The sequence below is a fragment of the Geosmithia morbida genome, assembly GCF_012550715.1.
Source record: "Geosmithia morbida isolate 1262 chromosome Unknown scaffold_1, whole genome shotgun sequence".
Taxonomy (NCBI): domain Eukaryota; kingdom Fungi; phylum Ascomycota; class Sordariomycetes; order Hypocreales; family Bionectriaceae; genus Geosmithia; species Geosmithia morbida.
In genome coordinates, this window is record NW_023336188.1 from 1104382 (window position 1) to 1119879 (window position 15498).

At 54.2% G+C, this 15498-nt stretch overlaps 6 protein-coding genes across 6 annotated transcripts; 2 read left to right on the forward strand and 4 right to left on the reverse strand.

Moving 5' to 3' along the window:
- Nucleotides 1-1601: 1601 nt before the first annotated feature.
- On the forward strand, nt 1602-3252 carry GMORB2_1079 (Basic region leucine zipper; the record flags this gene model as incomplete). Its single annotated transcript, XM_035463061.1, has 3 exons — nt 1602-1890; nt 1991-2007; nt 2659-3252. The coding sequence occupies 3 exons, from the start codon at nt 1602-1604 to the stop codon at nt 3250-3252; spliced, it is 900 nt and encodes a 299-aa protein (XP_035324485.1).
- Nucleotides 3253-3773: 521 nt separating this feature from the next.
- Nucleotides 3774-3866, reverse strand: GMORB2_1080 (uncharacterized protein; the record flags this gene model as incomplete). Its single annotated transcript, XM_035463062.1, has 1 exon — nt 3774-3866. The coding sequence occupies one exon, from the start codon at nt 3864-3866 to the stop codon at nt 3774-3776; it is 93 nt and encodes a 30-aa protein (XP_035324486.1).
- A 101-nt stretch (nt 3867-3967) lies between these two features.
- GMORB2_1081 (uncharacterized protein) lies at nt 3968-4292 on the reverse strand (the record flags this gene model as incomplete). Its single annotated transcript, XM_035463063.1, has 2 exons — nt 3968-4010; nt 4237-4292. Coding segments are annotated over 2 exons (99 nt in total), but the record flags the coding sequence as incomplete, so codon positions are not given.
- A 931-nt stretch (nt 4293-5223) lies between these two features.
- GMORB2_1082 (Aspartate/methionine/tyrosine aminotransferase) lies at nt 5224-7369 on the reverse strand (the record flags this gene model as incomplete). The annotated part of the gene is made up of 6 exons (XM_035463064.1): nt 5224-5538; nt 5652-5775; nt 5852-5864; nt 5949-6285; nt 6437-6912; nt 7270-7369. 6 exons carry the CDS (start codon nt 7367-7369, stop codon nt 5224-5226), a joined length of 1365 nt encoding a protein of 454 aa, XP_035324488.1.
- A 2633-nt stretch (nt 7370-10002) lies between these two features.
- Nucleotides 10003-11010, forward strand: GMORB2_1083 (von Willebrand factor type A domain; the record flags this gene model as incomplete). Its single annotated transcript, XM_035463065.1, has 2 exons — nt 10003-10105; nt 10220-11010. The coding sequence occupies 2 exons, from the start codon at nt 10003-10005 to the stop codon at nt 11008-11010; spliced, it is 894 nt and encodes a 297-aa protein (XP_035324489.1).
- Nucleotides 11011-11692: 682 nt separating this feature from the next.
- GMORB2_1084 (uncharacterized protein) lies at nt 11693-14077 on the reverse strand (the record flags this gene model as incomplete). Its single annotated transcript, XM_035463066.1, has 3 exons — nt 11693-12153; nt 12239-13385; nt 13619-14077. The coding sequence occupies 3 exons, from the start codon at nt 14075-14077 to the stop codon at nt 11693-11695; spliced, it is 2067 nt and encodes a 688-aa protein (XP_035324490.1).
- Nucleotides 14078-15498: the final 1421 nt, after the last annotated feature.

Here is a 15498-nt window from a genome sequence, read left to right on the forward strand (position 1 = left end):
GGATAGGTGAAGGAAGGTGTAACCTAAAGAGGGAGACGAGTGTGGCCGGCGCCTAGGTCGGTTAATAATGGTCTGGTCCCTTGTACTACAAGCGGATTGCCCGCCGCGCATGAGGGACCATGTCCATATGTAGCCTTCGGTGGAGGCGCAATGATCTGGACCCTGAATGCTTTCACTGGTAGGTTACTATTCCATGAAGCCAACAGCATCTGATGGCGGCTGACTCCGTTTGTCCCAAGAAATTTGCGGCCTGCAGAAGAAAAAAGCAAATCCACCATCCTTGTTGGAATAAAGGTATGGAGTTGACGTCAGGAAAAGAAGAAGCAAAAAAAAAAAAAAAAAACACCTCAATACCTTATCCTTCGCCTGCATCTTGATGTGCACAGATAAAGGAGGAGGAGGAGGAGGAGCAGGAGGTAGCAATAGCTAAAAGAAAAAGAAGAAAAAGGAGAAAAAAAAAAGAACATGAATTATTCAGAAGATGACAAGAGGGGCGTGAAAAGGCCACACACACAAAAGGTGATTTTTTTCCCTCCCTTTTGCCACTACGCCAAATAGAGGCAAAAAATAACCAGAAAGAGACTTTCCGATATTTGCCCCTCCCCCTCCGCCGTATCCCGGTAGAATAGAGAAGGCTTGACTTGATGAAAGGTGTGCATCGATTCAGAGTGACAATGTCTGTCGGTGTTGTGGGACAGAGGACAGACTAAACCCGAGATGGGCATAAACATGTACTAATAAATAGAAAGCACAGTGGGGGCGCCCACAGCCTCGACTTGAGAGAGGATGCAGAAGTGGGAGAGAGAGAGGGAGAGAGAGAGAGAGAGGGAGGGAGGGAGGTAGGAAACCCCCACCTCTACTGATAGCAATCCGTACATATGACCGTCGCCTACGAGTACAGCCTAATAATACTGGCTACAGCTCACCCGCAATCCATGGTGGTAATATTAGTGATCTGTTGGCTGTTAGGATGTCCTCTTAGTAGGTTACATCAGGGCTTCAGGGAAGGTAACTGCACCAAGATAGAGCCCCCCCCCCAAGTGCCCCCACTGAGATTCGGTGTGTGTGGCGTACAGTACCCAAATACAGTGCGTTCGCCAACCCCGCCAGGTTGCCCTGGGAGGGGCCCACAAGAATTTGCTGTCTGCAGCCCATGAGAAAAGCCGCAGTCGGAAGTCCACGACCTCATCAAGTCTTTGGGTCCCCTCTGCCCCCCGCTACGAAATTCAGCACCACCTGATCTAAAACCGTCCCATCGACCTTCTCTTTCTTTCTGCCTTTCATCGTCTGGAGGTTAGAACAGAACTTCAACAAACACCGCGCTTCGAGAACGCTTCAAAAGCTGCTGCGTTCCTCCTTCGACCCGCTCGACCGCCTACGGTGCACATTTATTTGTTCTTCGCAACACGGCCTCGTGTGACGTGTCTCGGCAACCCGAGTCGCTTCATTCTTCCAAAACCGCCCGCCGCTTGGCGTAACGAAAACACCCACCGCTGACCGACGTTGAAAAGAGTGCGCCCGCGACGCCGCTCGCCGCCGCCGGACATCACTTTTTCCCCAACTATTTCGAATCCTCGCAAGGAACCACGAGAAAAAAAACAATGCCTCCTTACTCTGGACGCAAAGGCCCCAACATGTCCCAGTACCTGAGGGACCTTAACGCCGTCAGTCCCCAGGACGCGGCTGGCGACGATGGCATCGAGATTCAGGAAGACCTCTCTTTCTTCGCAAACACCCAGTTCTATGATCTCGATTCCGGACAGAACACCGACTACCAGGCACCTCCCGTCAAGCCCGAGGCCGTCTCCCAGGCACCCGAGCCTACGTCTGTCATGGGCGAGATGTCAAGCATCGACTTCATGAATGGTGAGTTTCTCACATCCACATTGGGTAACAACCCACGAACTTTTTCTTTTCCTTCACTCTTCTTTCCCCCTCCTTCTTCTTCAGCCTCAGCCCCAATCCCCCCAGAGCGCTGTCTGCGGTGCAGGCGGAGAATTTTTGTCTGTGCGTGGTCCAAAGGAATGGCATACCCTTTCGGATGGGTTGCATCTACGGTCAACAAAAACACTATAGTCTCCTACCCCACCAGCCAACCATCTACGAGGCGAGAAAAAAAAAGAAAGGAAAAAATCCTTCCCTCCCGCGAAAAGCCTTTGCTTTCCGAAATGGCCTCATCCTACCTGGTTCTCGCGAACTGCTACCCCCCCTGAGAAGTCTGCAGCAAGCGCTGCGGGCTGCTGGCACACTGCCGATGATAACGTTTGATGCCCTTGCGAAGACGCAATCGCGGAGCCATGTCATAGGCTGCGAGGGTGGGGCATCGACTACAAAAGTGTCGATGACAAATATCCTCCCCTGATGGCGCAATACCCCGTGATATGCCTCCGCATCGCCGGCGCATCATTGGCACCATCAAACCAAAGAGTCCTGGCTGCTGGCTCACCAGCTCATCACTCGATGCCCCACCCCCAGTGTCCATCTGTCCCCTCCCCCCAATCGAGAGCACTATGAGGTTTCCTAATCGGGCGTATCATACTTCACACAATATCCTTCTTGTTCTCCCCCCCCCTTGAAGACCTTCCTCTCTCCTCCCCTTTCTCATCCCGAGAATGGCCCTGATCCTCCCCTCGCTCTTGAATGAGAGCCATTCTTCAGATTATCACTACCAAACAAAGCAGCATCGCTGACATTCTCTACCCACGGTCCTCAACAGGCGACTTCAACTTCTCCGACTTCAATGCTTACACGGGCTCTCCGATGAACTCCTTCAGCGAGGGCCCCACCGGCTTCCAGTCCATCCAGCCTAGCCACGGCCCCATCTACGGCGGCCACGGCCACGGACACCAGGGCGCCTTCCCACAGCCCCCTCGCGCCTCCATCAAGACCACCGGCGAGAAGCGCAAGTCGTCGGACGTCTCGGCTGTCAGCACGCCGGCCATCGGCCACGGCGACCACGACGATGAATCGCGCATCACTGCCGAAGAAGACAAGCGCAGGCGCAACACGGCCGCCAGCGCCCGCTTCCGCGTCAAGAAGAAGCAGCGCGAGCAAGCCCTCGAGAAGTCTGCCAAGGAGATGTCGGACAAGGTCCTGGCTCTCGAGTCGCGCGTCTCCCAGCTCGAGACGGAGAACAAGTGGCTCAAGAACCTCCTGGTCGAGAAGAATGAGGGCAATGAGGACATAACCGCTCTTTGGAAGGAGTTTACGCAAAAGGTGTCCAGCCGTCGACCCAGAGCGGAGGCCGCATAGTCTCGACTCATTTACATACGCGACTGAACATTCTCTTCTTTCCCCTTTTCAAACTCTCCCTAGGTGGGGATGGAGTTCTTCTATAACTTATTTCATGAAGGAGTCTCTACCATGAGATTCCTCCAGGGCGGCGTTGTCTATCTATGGGGCGGGAAGGTGTGCGGTTGGCTCCAACATTTATCATGTCTCATGTCCTTTTATTTTTTCTTCAACTGGCGTTTTTCAAACCACTCACCTGATGAGTGTGGAAATGGTGGAGGGACCGTTTCAGATTATATCTTGGGAAATGGGGATGAATTTTAACGCGGTAAAGTCGGGGTTGTAGTGGACACCCGCAGGAATATCACATATATATATATATATATATATATATTTATATATATACATACACGCATGTGTCTTTGTTCTCTTAAGAGAGAGAGAAAAGAAGAAAAGTGATGTACGCTTTCTACATGCACTCTTACATTCATCACGTGTAGCAATACGACCACGATCACATGCATGGCCTCGATACATGGAGCCTATGAACGACCCTCGGTCCTCAGAACCTCGAGTCTAGCCTTGTTCCGCCTCTTGAGCAGGAGAAGTGTAGCCTCCCTCTCGTGAGCCGTCATGCCAGCCCAGTTGGCCACCAGACCCGTCGTGCCGTCCGCGTTGACCACCACCGGCCCCAGACCGGATAGCTTGGCTGTCGACCCGTCCGGACCGCTGACGTCTAGTCTTGTGGGTGATTCATCTTGGCCCGGAGCGGGTAGACTCTTGATATTTTTTGGTGTGCTGCTGCTGCTGCTGCTGTTGTTGTTGCTGTCGTTGTTGCTGTCGTTGTTGCTGTTGTCGTTGCTGTTGTTGTTGCTGTTGTTGTTGCTGTTGTTGTTGCTGTTGTTGTTGCTGTTGTCGTCGTCTTGCAGCAGCAGCAGCTGCTGCTGCTGTTGTTGTTGTTGTTGTTGTTGTTGTTGGTGTGACGTAGATGGCTTCTGAGAGTACCATCTGCTCGGGTATCCCAGTGTGCGTTTGAGAATGTGGCGTCTTAGGGGGAGCATTGTTATGTGTGTGTGTGTGTGTGTGTGTGTTTTGGTTATTGTGTGGATGCGTGGTGCGTGGTGTGTTTTGAGGATGAGAAAAGAGAAGAAGAAGGAAGAAAAAGTTAGAAGTTGTCGTCGTCGTAGTTGTTTGGAGAAGAAAAAGAAAGAAATAAAACAGAAAGAAGGAGATAGAAAAAGGGTTGGTGGGACCGCCGGGACCGGGTGCCTCGTTGTGGCGTCCGGGGGGGTTATGGTGCCTTACGCGCATGTATGGAGTATTTATACAAGGTACGGGTACAGGTTACATGCACAGGAGATTCACGGCTCGAGCCCCTTGTACTTCTGCATGTAGAATCATGTACTTACAACCCGGCTGGATACATGACGGGATGGATCAGAACTCCCTTCTATATAGTGGCACTGACGGTAGATGTAGATTCGCAATTTCACTATAATCTATCTATCTGGAAGGTCATGACGCTTAAGTCAGTAGCTACTAGTCTACTACAGCAAGGGGGGGGGTAATACACCACAGCGTTGTATCGTTACCTACTATTACTACCTTCATACTACAACTTCCATAAGTGGTACCACTGTTAGTAACAACATGCAGACCATACTTGTGTTGTGTCAATATCAATGTGCATTGAAGAGAAAGGAAAGGGATAAGAGGAAAGATGAAGAGATAAAGCTCGTTTCTGAAATAATGCAAATGTTCCGCTATTCATTGTACTTTTTTTTTCCCCTGTGCTCTATTGCATTCAGGTGCTGGATGGACGGGATAAACTTGGGGTTGAATGGAGTCATGGACAGCATTTATGCCTTGTTACGGTGCCTGTGAATATGTCAGTTCGAATGTACCAATGCGAATTGATGGGAGGAGCACGACAGCAGCGGGGATACAAGTAACGAAGAAGACAGAAGGAGGAGAGATAAGGGGCGAGAGAGCTTACTTGTTGACAACACGCTCGATACCGTCAAGACCCTTCTTGAGAATATCAATCTTAGGACCGTACGAGAAGCGGACGAAGTGGTGACAGGGGCTGTCGAAGAGATCACGACGACGTGAAGGGTTCAGGTCAAAGAAGATGCCGGGAACGACAATGACCTTTTCCTCCAGGCAGGCCTGGAAGAAGTTGAGGCCGTCCGAGATGGACTCGGGGAGACCCTCGAGGTTGAGCCATAGATAAAAGGTCGAGTCGGGCACGTACTTGATGACGAAGCCCATCTCGCGCAGGCGGCTGACCACCATGTCACGCTTGTCCTGTTTGAATCTGTCAGTTTGGTCACGTTCAGACGACACATGGTCATGGAGGGGGGAGTGTATGCCAGTCAGAGAGAGAGAGAGAGAGAGAGATGGATAAAGATGAAACATACACGGAAGTGGCGCTGGAGGTGAATCATCTCGTGCTGGACGACAGAAGGCTCGAGCATGGGAATGGCAGCCTCCTGGAAGGGGTGGGCGGCACCACCGTCGAGGTAAGAACCGCAAGAGCCGATGCTAGAGGGGGGAGGGGGGGGATGTTAGGCGAAAACCCGACGATATACTCTTGACCGAGTTGAGGTATACAACTTACGCAGAAATGTACTCTAGAATGGTTGTCAGTATGGTTCTTTCCTCTCAATCGGGGAAGGGGCTCTGCTTGCCTTTGGGGCCGAGGATCCAAGCGATACGCCATCCGGGAAGACGGAACCTCTTGGTCAGACCGTCGATGATGAGGACATCGTCCTCGTCGACATCCTCGACATTCTCGGCGGCCGAGATGGTGGTACCGTCGCAGTTGCTGGTGTAGTTGTAGCCCGAGTAGAACTCGTCACTGATGAGGGTGGCGCGGCCACGGCAGATGTCCTGGATCTCAGCCAGCTCAGGGTTGGCGACGACGCGGCCGGTGGGGTTGCGGGGGTTGGAGGTCAGGATGACCGAGGTGCCGCGGGCAATCTCCTCGGCAATCTTGTCGGGGTGAATGTGGTAGCCGTCTTCCTCGGAGAGGGGGACAGGAACAGCGGCGAACTGTTGGCCAAGAGGTCGTCAGCGTGGACCGCTCTCAACGATGCGGGTACAGGTAGCAGACAGGCATGTGCATGCCGTAATACATCGAGCAAGAGGCTGTCTGGTGGTCGGGTCATGGCCAGGGCTTGGGAAGGGAGGGGAATCGACTGACGTTCTTGAACAGACTCAGCATCTCATTGTAGGCCGTGTAGTCGGGCAGGAAGAAACTGAGGTAGGCATTGCCCAGGACGGCGGCGATACGGATCAGGCCAGCACGGCCACCAGGGACAACAGCGACATTCTCCCAGGTGTACTTGCTGTCCTTGTCCTGACGGTGCATCTCATTGTACAGCTTCGCGATGCTCTCGCGCAGGGGCTTGATGCCGGCGGTGGGGCCGTACTCGCGGGCAGCGACGGAGATATCGATGGTCTTGGGGCGCTCGAAGCAGCCGTTGATGTCGTCCTCGACCTCGGGGGCACCCTGGCCCAGATTCGCCCAGGAGTCGGGATCCTCGAGGAAGCCGTACTCGGCGGCGCGCTCGGTGCACCAGATGACACCGGTGGACGACCGCGTGGCGTCGAGGCCGGCATGTGGCATGTGGCCCTCGTGGGCGCTGCGGAACTGGCGGTGGACCTTGGACTTGAGCTCTGATGGAGGGGGGGGGGACACATCGATGCGCCGTTAGTGACTGCATGCTTGCATCGGTCTCGGGGGTTGGTCTCGGTTAGATCGGCCACCCCAGCCGCACCGCGGGACGCAAGGACGAGGGATAGAGAGGAGAGGGAGAGGGAGAGCGGGGTGGGACGGGAAGAGGGTGGTGACGCCTGCGGGGGTCCTTGCTAGCCTCTGGGAATGCGGTGTGCAATGATGGGAGGCCGCAGAGGAACGAGGAGAGCAAGAGGGTTATGGGAAGATCAAGGATGCGAGGAGAAATGCTTCGTTGTGTGTGTGTGTGTGTGTGTGTGTGTTGGTGGTGGCTGGATTCGATTATGGTCGGGACTCACCATTAGCACCAGGTTCCGACGTCATGCTACCACGACGAAGAATGGGCTTGGGCTCGCCGGTGTGGCGGTTGATGGAGAATTTGCGTCCGCCGAAAGACATGGTGGCGACTATGTGAAGGCTGGAGGATGGGTGATGTGTTCCGCTCAGGGCGAGAGGGAGAGAGGGAGAGGGAGAGAGGTGATATCGATGACGATGACTTATACCAGTGGAGTGGTTGGAGGAGAGAGTAAGAGAGAGGGAGTGTGTGTGTGTGTGTGTGTGTGTATGTGCTGGAGAGATGGAAGGAACGAAGCTTTTTATCTTCTTCTTCTCTACCCAGATAAATAGAGAATCAAGTTTCTACATGACCCCTTGGCTCGACTGAAAGAGAGAGGGAGAAAAGGAAAAAGAAAAAAAAAAAAGGAATAAATAAATGAAGGACTCCTAAATTTTCTGGTGCTCTGTTGGACTTCCCCCAGAGTTCTGAGGGCGACGGCACAGCGGGTCCCCTGTCGGTCATGTTCCGGGCCAAGATGAGAGAGCTCGTTGCTGTTTACAGGTACGCGGCCAGGGGCAGCGGAGACGCTGTGGCATCCAACTGGCTCGAGCTGTGAGCTATTGTTTAGTCACAACGTATGAGCTCTCTGTGTATCGTGAGCACCCCAAGGCTCCATCCGACAGTGGTGGCATTCACCAAGCATCATCGGCAACACAGCGTTGCGCGGTGGTCAATGGCCATGCCATCCGTACCCGTACAGTGAAGCGTATGCATGCATGTATCATCGCTTACCGTTACATGCTCAACTTACTTACAGCAGTAATCACGACCATGTCCTCCTCTATCCGTACCGGGTCCCCTATTGGGTTCGACCCCCACTGATGGATCGCTCGCTGCCCATCCGCTACGGGCGGGTTTTGCTCAGTGTTCGGTGTTCCACTGATCATGGCCCACTGCCCAGTCTTCACTCGAGGTGTCCCGCTGCTCGGGCCATCCCCCGGGCCATCCCCCGGGCCATTATTGCCGTTGTAACACGTAGAAGGGTAGGAGGGTGGGTGGCGTCCGTGTCCATGCATGCGAGCTCATAGGCCTGATTGTAGCCTGTACGGATTACAAGGTGAGTACTCACCAGTCCCGTGCTCCGTACTCATGGAGCCTTCAGAAGGGTGTGTAGCATGCACGTTTCACTGCACCCCGCCCAGCCCAGTACCCGTAACCGCCTCAGTCTTTGTATGAGGAACATGAACTCTACTCTGCATCGTGGCATGTCGATACTCTTTCTACTCGTACAGTCTACTACCCACCACGCATCGTTATTATTACCAGCACGCTTGCAGGCTCGCTCCTCGTAATTCTGGACCGCTCTTTTCCCGGCCTGCAATAATCACAATCCCAGCCAGACTGCTCCTGCCGCAGCTTCCTGTGCCGCTCTTGCCATCTTCCCGTTCTTTCCTTTCCGCACCGTCCATTTGCTCATCGACAGGGAGGCTGATCTGCGATCGGGCCTGACGTCGCTGATGCCATCCGCTGGGTCACGTCTTACGGGTTACAGGCCACAGGTCACAGGCTGTGACCCAGGGCCCAGAGGTCGGTCACCATTTGCCAGCTTAGCTGTGAGGAAAGTTCCATTGCTGTCCCATCACTGCTAGCAGGTATCGGTAGTAATATTATTGCTCGTATTATACTATACTACTTTAGCTTACTAGTGTTATTTGCCAAGTCCTACCAACTGCCAACTAGCTGACTGCATCAGCCATCAGATGAGCTCCCTCCGTACGAGTGATGCTGCGCTCTCTCTCCCTGCTGAGCGGCAATACCTGGGTTACTCGTAATAACTCCGCAGACAAGGCACATCCTGCCCCTTTCACGCTGACCAACAACGGGGCATCCTCTGGCTGGCATCAATCGTACCACCCGCCGCACCTACGACGCTATCAGTATCAGCTTGCTCGCGACCGTGGCATAGCCCTTGTTTCAACCTGATCCTACAGTTCAAGTCCTCAAGAGAGGGCATGGGAAGCAGTTTAGGCTGGTGTTCCTGCCTGACTTCGATGGCATTGACATGTAGATCCGCTTTACCACGTCGGGCGTATTTGTGGCGGTGCATAGCGCCTAATCTTTTGCCTGCCACCCAGTGCTGCATGGGTGAGCTCCCCCCGGCCTGTGGATGAGGTGGCGGGGCTGTGTAGCTCTACGGGACAGCGATACAATATCAGACACCCGCTGAGTTGAGCCAGCCATGCCGATATGGAAATCCCTCCCCCGGACATCCCCAGAACCACCAACCGCCATCCACCATGATGCATACTGTCAACCATTACAACTCCAGGAGAAAAGCATGTGATGATTCTCTGCTCTACTCCTCCAATCAGACTATGCCGGGCGCATAAGGCTGACGGATAGATCGCACAACGTAACACTGAGGCCCTGAAGGCATCGTCACCGGCGTACTGCTGGTAACACTACTAACATGTAGTAGTAGTAGTAGTAGTAGACATGACGTCGCTCACAGCCCAGACCCTACATGATATGCCTCTCTGCGAACATCGGTAGCAACCTATACTCTTTGCAAGGCATAATCGGGTCTCACACTACATCGTTCACATTGACCGACTTGGACAGCATATATACCTCCAGACTCTTTGCCATCTGGTCTCATCAATCATCAGCACCAACATCAAACATAGCAAGTCCCGCATATCGGACAACACCCAACACATGCACACATACACACAACACACACACACAGAACACAATGAGCCGCTTCTTCGGATCAATCAAGACCAAGGTATTCCAGAAGACCGCCACGGCCAATGACAGTGACACCATTCCCGGCTACTCGCCTCCCACAATCATGGGTAAATAGATCTTCAATTCCACCCATATATCGACCATACGAGACGTCACCGCAAGCGGTGCAATACAGCGAAGCTGACAGCCTCCTCCCGACATCTCAGATGACCTTCCTCCAGCCTACTCTGCCACCTCCCCAGTCATCTACAAGGCCACCGCCGACGGCAACAGCAGTCCCGCCTTCCGCTTCCGCGACAGCGGCATAACCAACGACGACGACAGATACGCCTTCCTGAGCACCTTTGACACCGTCTTCCTGATCGACGACTCGGGCTCCATGACGGGTCGCAGCTGGCGAGAGGCGCGTCGGGTACTGTCCCAGATCACGAGCGTGTGCACGGCCCACGACGTCGACGGCGTAGACATGTACTTCCTCAACCACCGGTCCGCCACGCACCGCGACGGCGGGTACCACAACGTGACGGACCCCGCGGCGGCCTCCCGCATCTTCGGCTCGGTGAGCCCCCGGTCCGTCACCATGACGGGCGCGCGCCTCTGGCACATACTGCGGCCCTACGTCGACCGGGTCGCGGCCGCCCACGACGTCGACGACGTCAGGCCCGTCAACGTCATCGTCATCACCGACGGCGCCCCCACCGACGACCCGGAGTCCGTCATCGTCCAGCTCGCCCGCCGCCTCGACGCCCTCGACGCCCCGCTCTACCAGGTCGGCATCCAGTTCTTCCAGGTCGGCTCCATGCCCGACGCGCGCGACGCCCTCCGCCACCTCGACGACAGCCTCACCGACATGGGCATCCGCGACATGGTCGACACCGCCACCTGGGACGGCGGGGACCGCTCCTGCGGCACAGGCGTGCTGACCGCGGACGGCATCCTCAAGGTCGTCCTCGGTGCTGTGGTGCGCAGGATCGATCGTCAGCGTGCTTCGAACGATTGGCCTAGGTGGTAGGGTGCGAAAAGGCCGGGATGGATGGAACGCAAAAAAACGCTCGAGGGGGTTTTGGTACTGTGCCCGCTCAAGACTGCTTACGACGTTGAGGGGATAATACCCGGAGATACATACGGTGCTACTTTACACAATTTGTCCATGTTTTTTATTATGACGCCTCATGACACACACTTTCTTTGCTCTATAGATTTCATTATGACGTTCATCATCTACGATATCTCTTCCATGCTGATCTAACCCCTCTGTCATAATTCCCAAGTCTGTCTCAAAGCAAAGCAATTTCAATGCTAGCAAGTTATCTATCATAGCCTTTGTTCTTTATCATATCTCATGATCCCTGTAAGATGCACCCTTTTTTACCCTTGACCAACCGACACTCAAGTCGTGTGATACTCATGGCAAAAAAAAAGGGAGAAGACAAAAAAGCAAGCCTGTATGTGCAATTAAGGATTTTGCAAGTGTGGATTTGGATCACAGAAAGGAAAGTAAAACAACAACAACAATAATAGTAATACAACTTTTGTACTGTTGCGTATCAAAGAAAACCAAAGACTGTAAAAAGAAAAAAAAACCATATCGAGAGAAAGATAAGAGTGGAAAAAGTGGGGGAAAAAGTAGAAAAAGTAAAAGTAGAAAAGTAGGGGGGGGAGATGAGAGACAAGAAATAGAAAAAGAAGAAAAATCATTGCATGCAAATAACATCAGCATGACAGACAGAGTGAGCAGAAATATTTGACCCCGTATCATTCCGGCAGGTAATGACGGGAGTCGTCACCATGGCCACGCGCCAATGCCTGGTCTGCAGCTCCACGGGGTCCACGTCGACCGGCCAGACGGGCACCATGCTCTGGGTGCTGAAGCGGGTGCCGATCTCGGGGAAACGGAAGTCAAAGGTCAGCCGGCTCGACAGGATCTTGGACGACAGGTCCCAGGCCTTCTCCGCCACGGCAACCAGGTGGCCGTAGGCGTCCTGGGCGCTGGTCCTAGGGTTGAGCAGGGGTCTCAGGCTGTTGAGCAGCATGCCCGAGATCTCCTCCATCTTGCCCTTGTGGAAGGGGGAGGAGGGCGCGTGCTCCTTCATTATGGAGTCGATTATGGCCGACTGTCTATCCAGTAGGGGTTGACGGGAAGATGATGTCTGGCCTGGGAGTTGTCAGTCCTATTAGTCGAACGAAGATGTAGAGAGAAGTATGAGAGAGAGAGAGGGAATGAGAGAGAGAGAGTTTACCGTAATATTGATCACCAGAAGCCCTGGCAAGATCACGCTCCAACTCGACAAGCGCATGCGAAGTATCCACGTCGGCACCCTTCCACGCACCGGGGACCCAAACGAGGTTGACGACGTAGTCGACGACGACGCGCGTCACCAGGCACCTCTTGGAGTTGTGGTCGCGCAGGTGGAACTCGAGGTACGAGGCCGACTCGGCGTCCGACAGCGGCAGGTAGGTGCGCATCAGGATGGGCCAGACGGCCGTATCGGCCAGGGTCCTCTCGGGGTCCTCGGTCATGGGCTGGGCGGCGTGCGCGTCGACAAAGTTTCGTATGGCCGCGTAGAGCTGCGAGATCTGCTCCGACCAAGCCATGACGGACCTCTCGGTCAGCTGGATCGTGGGGCCCATGCGATGCTGGCCTCCGAATGCGACGCCGTTGCGCGTAGGGACCAAGGCGCCACCATTGGCAGAGGTGTGCATCTCTCCAGCTCCTCCGATTCCGACTCCGATTCCGACAGCGGCGGCGTCAAAGTTGGAATACCTACCGCCACCGCGCGTTAACTGCTGAAGATGGTAGGGCTGGTAGAAGTCACCGCGTCCGCTGATGGGGAAGGCCGTTCCCGGACGAGTCAGTCCCAGGCTAAGACCCTGCTGCTGCTGCTGCTCTGCAAACACAGACGTGGTATGCCGACCGAGCTGGTACCCTCTACGCGTTGGGGCGCGACCAGCTGCCCCGACGCTGCTGGTGGGGGACATGAGAGAGCTGCTGGCGCCGGAAGAGGTGCTCCCCCAGCTGGTAAGATGTCGGCTCGTCTGGACCGGGCGGGCTGACGGGGCGCGAGGGGGTCCGGCACCGAGCGGCGAGTAGCCGGTTGGTTGGACCGTCTGGGAACGAAACTCGGTTAGAAGAGGGAAGCACGACTGAGTTGGTCCACGTGCACCGGCGGAACCAGGGGCCGGGGTGGCGGCGTGGGTCCTGTCGATGCCGCGATGGCGGTCCTTGGTGGGGGAGGGCACTCCACCACCGTCGCTGCCGAGATTGGCGCTCTTGAGCTGCTGGGATATTCTCTCTAGGGGCTCCCTGAAGGCCAAGTCGTTGTCGTCCTCCTCGTGCGAGGTAGATACGCAGGCGAGCATCTCCGGCTTTTCCTTGCTCTTCTTGGCCTGTAAGGAGCGTCGATTGTTTAGTTGGGTCTCGAGGTTGTTGATAATGTTTCGGAAGGTCTGGGGTTTCTGTTTTTGGTCTCGTTGTTAGTACTATGCTAAACTCCTTCTGCATCTCCCCCCCACCCCCCCTCTCTCTCTATATGTGTGTGTCTGGGGGGTGGGGGGGGGGGGGGGGGGGGGGGAGGGCGGGGTTTGAGCTGTATAGAGAGAAGACATCATTTATTGCATACCTTGTCCATATCGGTCTGGCTTTCGTCGCCCGAGTCAGCCACTTCGCCGCCCGCCTTGTTGCTGAGGTCCGGGAAGTCGCCAGATACGCGTAGCAAATCGTCAACCATCTTGTTCATGTCGGCCTCTGCCCTGAGACTTCTGTCCCTCTCGTCCGACAGCTCCTTTTCCAGATGGCGGATGGTCTGTCTCCGCTCCTCGAGCGTGGCCTTGGCCACGCTGGCGTCGATGCTGAAGCGGGCGAGCGAGTTGGCAGTCTCCTCCCCGTCGACGGCCAGGTTGGTCAGGGCGTCGACAAGCTGGACAATCTCCTTGTTGACCATGCAGCCCACATCCTTGAGCTTGTTGATGATCTTGTCGGCCTCGGACGACGACACACCCGGCATGCGACGAAGCGACATTTGCACATTGTAGAGGATGTCTTGGACTGTGTGCAGTTGCTCAAAGGCGGGCTGTGTCATATTCATATCATTCTGTTAGTGGAACTAGAGCAGAGCAGAGGAGAGGAGAGAAGAAGAGAGTATGAAATTCAACTTGCATGATTCTGATTCCTCTCGTAGATGCGGTCAGCTCGAGACGGGCCGGTTAGACAGGGCGAGTAGTCCATGTTCAGCGGCACTCCACCGCCGGCGGAATCGCTCGAGCTGCCTGAATCGATGTTAGGGATGGCCCCTTTCCGAGGCGTACCGTAAGGACCGACTGAATCGTCGGTCGTCTGGGAACTCATGCCGTAGAGGCTGAGGACTGGGAGATTCACGATGAGAGAATGTGTGTGTCGAGGACAAAACGGTCCTGAGGCGAGGCACAAGTCGAGAATGCAAAGGAAGGATGAAGAAGAAGGGCGTCGACCTCAGAAAGGTTATAGTAAGATCTCATCAATCGTAGCTCCAAGTCAATACACACCACAGTGCTACCTATATAATGTTTCGATACTAGTCAGTTATGTATGTGGATGTAGAGTTGGGGTAGGTAGAGGAGAAACAAACCCAGTAAATGCTTCTTCTTCTTATCTTCCTCTTCTCAAGAATCCCAAAAAGTAACTGGAAAATTAGGGGGAAAAGGAAGAGCAGAAATGAGGTGAGATAAATGATGACTGACGAAGATTGATGCTTGCTCCTTTAGCGATGAGGAAACAGAGAAGTCTGAGCCAGCAGAAGCGTTGTTATGATTCACTCTAGGAAAGGGTGCTTGTTAAGAAGAAGGTGAGGATTGTTAGAAACTGAGAGACGAAAGAAAAAGGAAAACCTCATCACCCAGTCTATTGTAGGGAGGGGAATAAGACGAGAGAAGAAGTGAACAGAATCCCAGGAGGGAACACTGCCCAGGCACATTCCAAGAAGAGCAGAGAGGTGAGTGAGGTGGAAGCGAGCACCGGTGAACGCGCAGTGCCACGCAGCCGGCAGCCAGATGGCATTGTCCCACCGATCCATCCTATTGTCCCGACAGTGTGAGGAAATCTTTTCTTCCTCTTTTTCCTTTCTCTTCCATTAAGGAAAAGGAAACTTGAGGGAGCGGGAGTACCACGATATAGCACCGTCTGCTACTATAGATATCTATCGTCTTGCCCTAGGTGCTACACTGAAACGACGCTGGCACGCGTACTCACGATAACACGTGAAACTGGAAACAATTGACCTTGTACATGGAAAAACTTGGAAGGGACAACGAGGGTAGAGCCACTGGACTCCATCGTCTTGCACGCGGCGATGAATGCGAACAATCATGGCTCACAGATGGGACGTTGTCCGTCCCTATCAAAGGCACATTGGCAATGATTCACTGATACGTATCCAAAGAGTCGGATCGTCCACCGGAGCAATGGAGAGTGAGTGTATAAGAATGAAAAAGTCAGTCTAGATTCACCAAAGATTTTTGAACCTAA